This window comes from Oncorhynchus nerka, linkage group LG14 (genome assembly GCF_034236695.1).
Source record: "Oncorhynchus nerka isolate Pitt River linkage group LG14, Oner_Uvic_2.0, whole genome shotgun sequence".
NCBI classification, from domain to species: Eukaryota; Metazoa; Chordata; class Actinopteri; order Salmoniformes; family Salmonidae; genus Oncorhynchus; species Oncorhynchus nerka.
The window spans coordinates 88,455,615-88,467,229 of NC_088409.1; the positions used below are offsets into that span (position 1 = coordinate 88,455,615).

Sequence of the window (11,615 nt, forward strand, 5' to 3'; positions counted from 1 at the left end):
ATTATATACACAGACAGACATTATATCAACAGACAGATAGACATTATATACAAAGACAGACATTACAGACATTATCTACACAGATAGACATTACAGACATTATATAAACAAACAGACATTATATCAACAGACAGACATTACAGACATTATAGACATTATATATACAGATAGACATTACAGACATTATATAAACAAACAGACATTACAGACATTATATATACAGACAGACATTACAGACATTATATACACAGACAGATATTATCTAAACAGACAGATATTACAGACATTATCTACACAGATAGACATTACAGACATTATATAAACAGACAGATATTATCTAAACAGACAGATATTACAGACATTATATATACAGACAGACATTACAGACATTATATAAACAAACAGACATTACAGACATTATATATACAGACAGACATTACAGACATTATATAAACAAACAGACATTACAGACATTATATATACAGACAGACATTACAGACATTATATACACAGACAGATATTATCTAAACAGACAGATATTAAAGACATTATATAAACAAACAGACATTATATCAACAGACAGATAGACATTATATAAACAGACAGATATTATCTAAACAGACAGATATTACAGACATTATATATACAGACAGACATTACAGACATTATATAAACAAACAGACATATCAACAGACAGATATTACAGACATTATATACACAGACAGACATTACAGACATTATATACACAGACAGACATTACAGACATTATATACACAGACAGACATTACAGACATTATATAAACAAACAGACATTATATACACAGACAGACATTACAGACATTATATACACAGACAGACATTACAGACATTATATACACAGACAGACATTACAGACATTATATACACAGACAGATATTATCTAAACAGACAGATATTACAGAAAATTATATATACAGATAGACGTGGTTCAGGTGGAGACTAGATGGACTTTGATTTGGCTTGACTTGGGTCTTCATCACATAAAGCCATTCAGTCAGTGTGTGTGTGTGTGTGTCTAATCTGGACCACATGTGCGTGTGTTGATCGAGTTTCTGTGCGGGAGGTGACAGAAACTGTGGTGAACCATATTACTTTCATGAGTGGTAGAAAAGGCAGAAGAAAGCTTTGCTTTTGGGGACAGGGGGTTTCCCTCCTAAAACCACAGGACGCATAAAAGGACACTGAAAAGACTACCGCTGTACCATTAGAAGGGAAATTAAACCCAGTGTCAATCAAATAAATAAAACCATGCCAGAAATACAACAATTACCCCAAATGTATTCAAATCAAGGAGGTATTCTTTTAAAAAGACAGAATCCTGGTACATTAGTTAATGACGGATATTCCAATACAGTCAACCACTGAGCAACACTTTTTAACACACACACACCTTAAACTTGTCCTGAACGCCCAGCAGACGGCTGAAGAGGTCCTCTGCTTTGCTGAAGATGGTGAGGAAGCCTGATGCGTTCCTGTCAATCATGACGCTGAAGATGAGCTCCTCTCCCTGAGCGCTGACTCCTTTGAACTGGTTCGGGATAGAGATGAACCTCTTCATCTCTCTGAAGTACTTGGCCCTCACCTCCTCAAAAGGAGGACGGAACTGAAGATGACCCTGCCTAAAGATGGGGACGACAGCAGAGCAGAGCTTATACGGTTTACTATTTTACAATGCAGTATATTATATTACCGTAGGAGAGAGAGAGACAAAGAGAGACCGAGAGAGACAAAGAGAGACCGAGAGAGAGACAAAGAGAGAGAGACCGAGACAAAGAGAGACAAAGAGAGAGAGACAGAGAGAGACAAAGAGAGAGAGACAGAGAGAGACAGAGAGAGAGAGACAGTGCCACTAACTTGAAAGTGAGGTCTATGTGTATCTCAGGCAGGTTCTTGTTGAGAGCCTCCAGTCCAGTCTGGTACTGATGTTCCAGGGCCTTGTACAGCTGGTGGTTCCAGTGCTGCCTCCAGGCCTTCATCTCCCCTGACCTGAACCCCTACATCACCAAACACACAATCAACATCAAATAGCAGACAGGAGTAAAGACTTGCTAACCAAACATACCCTCATCTCTGTCCGGCCGTGTGGTCCAGTGCTGCAAGGAAAGACCTAGTTAAGCTGCAGTTGGTCCAGAACAGAGCGACACGTCTTGCCCTCCATTGTAATCAGTGGGCTGATGTAAATACTATACATGTCAGTCTCTCTTGGCTCAGAGTTGAGGAGAGACTGACTGCATCACTTGTTATTTTTATGAGAAACATTAATGTGTTGAAATCCCAAATTGTTTGCATAGTCAACTTACACACAGCTCTGACACACACACTTACCTCACCAGACATGCCACCAGGGGTCTTTACACAGTTCCCAAATCCAGAACAAATTCTAGAAAGCGTACAGTATTATATAGAGCCATTATTGCATGGAACTTCCATCCATCTCATATTGCTCAAATAAACAGCAAACCTGGTTTCAAAAAAACAGAAAAAGCAACACCTCCCGGCACAACGCCTCTCTCCTATTTGACCCAGATAGTGTGTATTCCTTGATATGTAGGCTACGTGTGCATTTTTTAAAAATATATGTAGTTCTGTCCTTGAGCTGTTCTTGTCTATTAATGTTCTGTATTGCGTTCCATGTTTTGTGTTGGACCCCAGGAAGAGTAGCTGCTGCTTTTGGAACAGCTAATGGGGATCCTGTTGAAATACCAAATACTAAACACAGACCTTTATAACTCTTACCCTAATCTCAGCTCTCCAGCCAGACTCCCTACCATTCTCCGTGGTTACCTGTGCCTCCAGTGTGGCGACCCCGGTGCGTAGCTCCTGTAAGCCGTCCTTCCAGCGCTGCTGGTGCCTCAGCAGGTCCACAGTCATCAGGGCCACCACCTTCTCAGTGAAGTCTGTGTGCCACTTCCTCAGTTTCCGGTTCTCAGTGGAGAGTCTCTCTGCGGCAGACTGGAGTTTTCCAATGTACACCTCCAGCTCTTTGGGATTATCCCAGGTGATCTGCAGCTTCCCGCCAGAGTCCCGGGGTTGGGACCGTGGATTCTGCTGCATTGGGAAAAGGGACAGGATACTTGAAATGGTATTCCTTAAAGGATTCGGTTGGGGCGGAGGGAGGTGCTGGTAACAGATCTATAAGCCTATGGATGAGTCAGTACCTTGATGACCTGCTCAAAGGCCAGGGCGTAGCTGAGCATCATGGGTCTCTGAGAGGAGATCATCTGCTGGTCGATGGTGTTGTAGAAGTGGGCCACCTGCCAGAGACAAACACAGAGTCACATCTCAACACAAATAAAATACAGGACGTGGGTCCATGTGTGTGTGTGTGTGTGTGTGTGTGTGTGTGTGTGCGTCCTTGCCTGTTTGAGGATGATGGCCTGTCTGTAGAACTTGTCTGCGGTGTTGGCAGCCTGCTGGATCTTGGCTGGGATGGGGAAGCCAAGGGCTGACAGCTGTCTGACCTCCCTCAGCAGAGTCACCAGACGGTCAGAGTACTGGATCTTCAGCTTCCCATCTATATGGTCCAGCTCCATCACACGGTTACTGGCCTGAAGACTGGAGGGAGGGAGAACAGTGGGTTTATTATACAGTATTAATACAGAATGGATGGACAGACAGACACATTGCTGTATGGTTCTCAACTGACCTGATGCCAGACTTGGGGTCAGAGAGGCCAGAGAGGATGTCTCTGGACCAGTCATCAAACTGTTCCTGTTCGTAGGCCCGTAGAACCTCCAGCAGGTCGTCACAGAACCGCAGGAACGAGCGGAACCCTGACAGGTCTGACAGCAGAGCCTGCGCTATCTTGATGGAGTCCTCCACCTCAGGTACAAACAGTCAGCCAATCAATCAACACACACTGTGCTCTCTCTCTCACACACACACACACACACACACACACACACACAGAGAGAGCGAAAGAGACGAACTGCACACACACCTTATGGAGAAGCTGGCGGACCCATACAATGTTGTTGACGACCTCAGGGAGATTCCGGCCAGCCAGGGGGCCGGACTTTTCTCCCGGGGCGCCATGGCAACGACCCTCAAAGTCTGTCCGCAGCACTGGGAAGGGTCAAAGGTCAGTTCAGGATTAGGACATGAGGGGTGACATCACAAACAACATTATGACATAGTCTCTGAAGTACTGAACTCCTACTGACCCTTGATGTATTCCAGCAGTCTGGCCAGCAGAGTCTCTCTCTCTGACTGCAGCTCCTTGCTGATGTTGGGTCGTCTGATCAGCTCCTTGTGCTTCTGAAACACCTGCAGCAGCTGTATACACAAGTTCAATGAATTAATAATGAGGTCAGCATTTTCAAAACAATGAAATTCAACTTCATGTAACTAGACAAGTGATGTTCTGACCTGCTGTGGGTTGTCCTGTACATCTGCTATGTAGGCCTTCAGTCTGCCTGCCACCTCCTGCTCTGCTGGGGCGATGGCTCGCTCAAACTGGGCTACTGCCGCCCTCCACAGAGGCTACAGCAGAGAGAGAGACATCAACCAGCTCAGGTAACTCCGTAAACATTAAAGCTTCTAATATGTAGTTCTGTGATTTTACATACTCCCTCTCTATCGGTCTTTCAATTCAATTTAAGGGGCATTATTGGCATGGGAAGCATATGTTTACATTGCCAAAGCAAGTGAAGTAGATAAACAATACAAAAATGAACAGCAAAATAAATCTCAATTCATATGTTCACATTGGCAACGCAAGACATATTATGTCTATATACAGTGTTGTAATGATGTAAATGGTTAAAGTACAAAAGGGAAAATAAAAAAACAAATATAGCTTGTATTTACAATGGTGTTGGTTCTTCACTGGTTGCCCTTTTCTTATGGCAAAACAGTCAGAAATCTTGCACACTGTGGTATTTCACCCAATGGATACGGGAGATGATCAAAATTGGATTTGTTCTTTGTGGGTCTGGGAAATATGTAACTAATATGGTCATACATTTGGCAGGAGGTTAGGAAGTGCAGCTCAGTTTCCACCTCATTTTGTGGGCAGTGTGCACATAGCCTGTCTTCTCTAGAGAGCCATGTCTGCCTACGGCGGCCTCTCTCAATAGCAAGGCTATGCTCACTGAGTCTGTACATAGTCAAATCTTTCCTTAAGTTTGGGTCAGTCACAGTGGTCAGGTATTCTGCCACTGTGTACTCTCTGTTTGGTGGTTATAGAATTTAACGGCTCTTTTCTGGATTTTGATAATTAGTGGGTATCGGACTAATTCTACTCTGCATGTATTATTTGGTGGTTTACGTTGTACACAAAATATATTTTTGCAGAATTCTGCATGCAGAGTCTCAATTTGTGAATTGTTAGTTGGTGAGCAGACTCCAGACCTCACAACCATAAAGGGCAATGGGCCCTATGACCAATTCAAGTATTTTTAGCCAGATCCTAATTGGTTTGTCGAATTTTATGTTCCTTTTGATGGCATAGAAAGCCCTTCTTGCCTTGACTCGCAGATCGTTCACAGCTTTGTGGAAGTTACCTGTGGCGCTGATGTTTAGGCCGAGGTATGCATAGTTTTTTGTGTGCTCTAGGGCAACAGTGTCTAGATGGAATTTGTATTTGTGGTCCTGGCAACTGGACCTTTTTTGGAACACCATTATTTTGGTCTTACTGAGATTTACAGTCAGGGCCCAGGTCTGACAGAATCTGTGCAGAAGATCTAGGTGCTGCTGTAGGCCCTCCTTGGTTGGGGACAGAAGCACCAGATCGTCAGCAAACAGAAGACATTTGACTTCAGATTCTAATAGGGTGAAGTCAGATGCTGAAGTCTGTTTGTTGCCAATTTGTTGACATACCTCAGTATAGGGGTTGTAGTGTAAGGGGTTGAGGCCAGAGAAGGGTTCAAATACGCGAGCCGAGGCCAAGGCCTGCTGTTTTCCTCCAGGCAGCAGACGAAGCAGCTTCTCATGGACCGTACGGATCGTCACCACCTGAGACACATCCACACACACAGGTCAGAGTTTGTCAAGAACCGTATGGATCGTCACCACCTGAGACACATCCACACACACAGGTCAGAGTTTGTCAAGAACCGTATGGATCGTCACCACCTGAGACACACATCCACACACACAGGTCAGAGTTTGTCAAGAACCATATGGATCGTCACCACCTGAGACACACATCCACACACACAGGTCAGAGTTTGTCAAGAACCATATGGATCGTCACCACCTGAGACACACATCCACACACACAGGTCAGAGTTTGTCAAGAACCGTACGGATCGTCACCACCTAAGACACACATCCACACACACAGGTCAGAGTTTGTCAAGAACCGTACGGATCGTCACCACCTCAGAAAGAGAAGTGGTGAAAGATGAGTCACGGACAGTCATACATGTCAAATATACAGTACACACACACACGTCATTAAGTCATATGGTAAAGCTTCATCAGTAACCACAGGATAGAATATCAGGAACATTGTCACCTAAGAAAAAAAGGAAGTGGGGTGTAGTGGCTTAGTCAAAAGGATCCATGAAGAAGAGTGCATGGCTATCCTATACTTCCTGATATACAATTATGACAATGATGTTAATGACACTGAGAAGGATTGACAGCTGGTGCATCTGACCTCATCCAGTCTCTGAGCCAGGCTGTGCAGGGCCTGTGGGCGATGCTTGTCTCCCTTCCAGGGGTAAGGGGCGTATCTCTTCCACACCTGTCCACTCAGGTGCTCACAGGCCGACACCCACTGCTCACAGATGACCAGGCCGACTCTCAGGCTCTCCCTCACAGACAGGAACGGGTCCAAAAATAGTTTCACACCACTCAGTTTCTTCTGCACGTACCTGCCCAGAGCACCACCTGACACACATAAACACACAGTCAGAAACACAAGCCATGGCAGGCCTTCTGGAATAACGCATCACCATAATAAATACAGTAGCTCTCTGACAGCTCATTTTCAGCTCCAGGCGTGGGCATCTGTGAGCAGTGGGTGTGGGCCTGTGTGTGTGTGTGTGTGTGTGTGTGTGGGGCATACCGATGACGTCCATGAGTCTGAGCATGCGTGTCTCAGGAAAAGGATCATGGTCGTTCTGCCTCCACACGTCATCCAGTGTGTCTCTGCTCACCTCCACCAGCTCCACAGCATCAGCCAGACAGACACCATCCAGACCACTGTAGTCCTGATACACACAGAGGGATGAGACGGTCAACATGCTCACTCACCCATTCCTTCCTTCCTCTTTCGTCCATCATAGGATGATGGTGACCATGACATGATTGATTGGGATGAGTCTGGGGTATGGTGAGTGAGCAGATGGCTGATGAGGACAATCTGAGCCAGGAACATTCTTTACTTTACTGCCTTTGTCCCCTTGGGGGAAATTTGTGGCAGTATTATACACGTCATACACAATAACAATGGACAATACACAATAGAACTTCATGACAGTAATATACAGTATGAGAAGCCTGCTGGTCTTTGTGATTGGATCGGGACATTAGCCCATGATATTTAGGAGGGATATCACATTTGGCACAAATGATTGTCTAGTCCTATTTTTTTTTCACTCTTTGGCACACTGGACATGATATAATGGTAGTAGACATGCAGTCCATGCCTTCTCTATGGGCTTGAAGAGCTCAGAGAAGTGTGCGGCCCTCTCTCTCACAGTGCTCCTGTCCCCAGACTCGGAGAGATCAGCCCAGTACTGGAATTCATCCCCCGGGGTCAGGATACCTGCACAGACAGAGGAACACACCAACAGGAGGTTTTAAACTTTGAACTATGATTAGACCGGGGATCGTTGTTGCTCTTATGTCTTGATATTATTTGATGTAATTCCCCTGTTACATTTTGATGTACTAGTAGATATATCCTAGGCTGAGGGGTTTGCTAAAGCTCATAGAGATCCGGATCCAGGCTATTCTGAATCATGTGATGAGCAGTGTGCACCCACCCAGGATGTCATCTTCCCCTGGACTCCTCTTGTCAGAGTCTTCTGTTCCAGCCCTGCGGACCACAGAGCCTAGCCCCTGTTCCAGCTCACTTAGCAGGCCCGCAAGCTTAGGGTCAAATGCTGAGCTCCACCGCTCATCCTTGAATAAGGGAATATATTTTTAAAAATCTATAAAACACACCTGTAACACACACCTGCAAGGTATAAAGGTATTACCTCTTTAGTACACAGGTATATATGTTCATCACACAGGCAACCGATCCCACCTTGAGTAGCATAGGGGCGAACACCTGTCGCACGGCCTGGTAGAGGGTACTGATAGGAGACTCTAGCATGGAGGACACCAGGACATTCTGGTGCAGGTTCTCCTCTGTTATCACTGTGGGATGCAGCTTAAAGAACACTAGCACCTTCTCTCTGTTGTACCCAGCCTCAATCTTTAAACAGCCAGAACAAAAGAATTAGGATATTGGTTTAGGTCCATTTCAATTATGTAGGAACAAAATTATAAAGTCCATAGCTAAGTTCCTGGTTAACAAGAAAACGTATGTTCTTATCTTGGTATCTTAGATGTGAACAGAGAAAGAAGTGTATGTTTATCAATGTGTGTGTTTTACAATATTACTAATTGGATATGATATGTTGTATTGTCTAGTATACCTTGTTTGACAGGCACAGGTCATTCTCGTGTTTGTTGACAGCAAGCACGAATTCGTTACCATCATCTAAGAAGTTGTTGAGTTCCTCAGACCCAACCAGGGATGCCGACGGCTTTAGGCCGAAGTAGTTCCCTGTCGTGGTGAGGACGAACTGCTTGCGGGCGTCATCCGAGCCGTGAGGCATCTCTCACTTCTTGTTTTGTGGCTCAAGTGAACAGATTGTTTTCGGATTCCCTGGTGAAAAAAGCAGCTAATGTCATACTCTGACGATGTCACACATCCCTACCTGGGCTAACCAAAAGTCTGTCAAGCCAAACCACTTGTTACTCACTAGCTAGCTGCATTGCTAAGCTAGCTATTTATCTTAAAAACCGTGGTCCATAAACGTCCAATAACGTACCGTCAGCAAACTGACGGCCAGTTGTAAAGACGAAACGCACTGGCATCACTGAGGTATATATGAACTGGCATGTTATGGCGTTTGCGATCTACCTGGAAAGCTAACGACCTGGGTAGGTAGCTAGTTGGCGTAGCTATCATGCTACCTATAGCTAGCAAGTTCATAACAGTTTCATCTAGCTAGCTAGATACCGTACTTACGGGTTAAAGAGGTCGCTTCGACTGTAAGACCGAATGTGGACATCAAAGCACTACATTATATCTGCAACGTAAAAACTAACATTACTATCCCAATTTTAGGCGAGTGGGTACTTCTGCATAATCTGCAGTTGATGTCTTGTTTCTGCACCAAGAGTGAAGCTGGCGTAGTTACCATTGAAACTACGGCAGCTACGTAGTAGTTCAGCCTATCTGAACTGCAGTGCTCACTGGTTGGCTACGTAAAATGTTTTTAAAGTGCCGTAGCTATCCGTGGTAGGCCACTGGTAGAGAGAAGGGCTTCAACTTTAGTGTTGTCATGTACACCGGATACATACAGCAGGTCTAAAACTGTACAGTGAAACTAGCTTTTATGAGGTCTTTCCAACAATGCAGAAGAACAGTAATGGATTCCCTAGCGGAAAAAGCAGCTAATATCAAAGTGAATCATACTGTCACACATCCTGCAAAAAAATATGGCAACCTTTTAGGGTAGCTACTTTGCTAAGCTAGAGATTTTGCTTAAATAAGAAAAACACACGTGAAGTACAAAAAATGAAATTATAACAGAATGCAGTTCAGTGTTGTCAACTAATTTTCAGGGTAAGTTGCTAGAGGCAGGTTGATTTGTTGCTAAAAGTTGCAAAATTACGTTGGGATGTCATTGCGTGCTAACGTAAAACTGCATAATTACGTAGAATACACAATAACGTTACTCAAATTGACTGGCCATCTCGGCGAAAAATATGATTTGACATTTGTTCATGTACAGACTCCAACTCTTTTCTGTACTTCTGGCTGTAGAATTTTGATTGAGACATGTTGTTTGATGTTGTAAGTTCTGTTCAAGATCATACATACGTGACCAACTATATCCATTGGGTTTGGCTCATCGAACCCGTACTACTACTGCTGCAGTCAGCCAACAACAATTTTCCTGTGCACGAGCTGAGCGCCTGCTGCTGACGTGATTCACAATGCACTTTTGCAGCCAGGCACGTGTGTTGTAACTGAGTGTGTGACAGAGAAACCCGTTTTTGTGTCATTTAGAGGGAAAATGCGTGGATTTGAGCTTTTGAGTGTTTTTTCAAAAGTTGCTAAAAGTTCCAAATACATTTTTAAAAGTAGCTAAATTTGCTGCTCGGTGCTGTTTGAAAAAAAAGTTGCTGGGGTAGTCTGAAAAGTTGCTAAATCTAGCAACAAAATTGCTAAATTGGCATCACTGAGTTACTGTATACAGTATATACAGGTCATTTCCATTAATACAACATGCAGGTATACTGAAGTGATTTTTTATTTATTTTATTTTTATTTCACCTTTATTTAACCAGGTAGGCAAGTTGAGAACAAGTTCTCATTTACAATTGCGACCTGGCCAAGATAAAGCAAAGCAGTTCGACAGATACAACGACACAGAGTTACACATGGAGTAAAACAAACATACAGTCAGTAATACAGTATAAACAAGTCTATATACAATGTGAGCAAATGAGGTGAGAAGGGAGGTAAAGGCAAAAAAGGCCATGGTGGCAAAGTAAATACAATATAGCAAGTAAAACACTGGAATGGTAGTTTTGCAATGGAAGAATGTGCAAAGTAGAGATAAAAATAATGGGGTGCAAAGGAGCAAAATTAATTAATTAATTAAATACAGTTGGGAAAGAGGTAGTTGTTTGGGCTAAATTATAGGTGGGCTATGTACAGGTGCAGTAATCTGTGAGCTGCTCTGACAGTTGGTGCTTAAAGCTAGTGAGGGAGATAAGTGTTTCCAGTTTCAGAGATTTTTGTAGTTCGTTCCAGTCATTGGCAGCAGAGAACTGGAAGGAGAGGCGGCCAAAGAAATAATTGGTTTTGGGGGTGACTAGAGATATACCTGCTGGAGCGTGTGCTACAGGTGGGAGATGCTATGGTGACCAGCGAGCTGAGATAAGGGGGACTTTACCTAGCAGGGTCTTGTAGATGACATGGAGCCAGTGGGTTTGGCGACGAGTATGAAGCGAGGGCCAGCCAACGAGAGCGTACAGGTCGCAATGGTGGGTAGTATATGGGGCTTTGGTGACAAAACGGATTGCACTGTGATAGACTGCATCCAATTTGTTGAGTAGGGTATTGGAGGCTATTTTGTAAATGACATCGCCAAAGTCGAGGATTGGTAGGATGGTCAGTTTTACAAGGGTATGTTTGGCAGCATGAGTGAAGGATGCTTTGTTGCGAAATAGGAAGCCAATTCTAGATTTAACTTTGGATTGGAGATGTTTGATATGGGTCTGGAAGGAGAGTTTACAGTCTAACCAGACACCTAAGTATTTGTAGTTGTCCACGTATTCTAAGTCAGAGCCGTCCAGAGTAGTGATGTTGGACAGGCGGGTAGGTGCAGGTAGCG

General features: G+C 43.9%; 1 protein-coding gene across 1 annotated transcript in view; it reads right to left on the minus strand.

The window, feature by feature from the left end:
• Positions 1-9,399, minus strand: part of dync2h1 (dynein cytoplasmic 2 heavy chain 1) — a 377,649-nt gene extending 368,250 nt beyond the window's left edge. The window contains exons 1-17 of the mRNA XM_065000515.1: positions 9,236-9,399; positions 8,637-8,869; positions 8,243-8,413; positions 7,977-8,115; positions 7,638-7,756; positions 7,055-7,199; positions 6,644-6,876; positions 5,860-5,994; positions 4,408-4,521; positions 4,203-4,314; positions 3,980-4,104; positions 3,686-3,861; positions 3,399-3,594; positions 3,198-3,293; positions 2,824-3,087; positions 1,894-2,033; positions 1,430-1,658 (exon numbers count right to left, since the gene is read on the minus strand). Coding sequence (XP_064856587.1) covers positions 1,430-1,658; positions 1,894-2,033; positions 2,824-3,087; positions 3,198-3,293; positions 3,399-3,594; positions 3,686-3,861; positions 3,980-4,104; positions 4,203-4,314; positions 4,408-4,521; positions 5,860-5,994; positions 6,644-6,876; positions 7,055-7,199; positions 7,638-7,756; positions 7,977-8,115; positions 8,243-8,413; positions 8,637-8,819 — 2,577 coding nt within the window. The 5' untranslated portion in view covers positions 8,820-8,869; positions 9,236-9,399. The remainder of the gene's footprint in view (positions 1-1,429; positions 1,659-1,893; positions 2,034-2,823; positions 3,088-3,197; positions 3,294-3,398; positions 3,595-3,685; positions 3,862-3,979; positions 4,105-4,202; positions 4,315-4,407; positions 4,522-5,859; positions 5,995-6,643; positions 6,877-7,054; positions 7,200-7,637; positions 7,757-7,976; positions 8,116-8,242; positions 8,414-8,636; positions 8,870-9,235) is intronic.
• Positions 9,400-11,615: the final 2,216 nt, after the last annotated feature.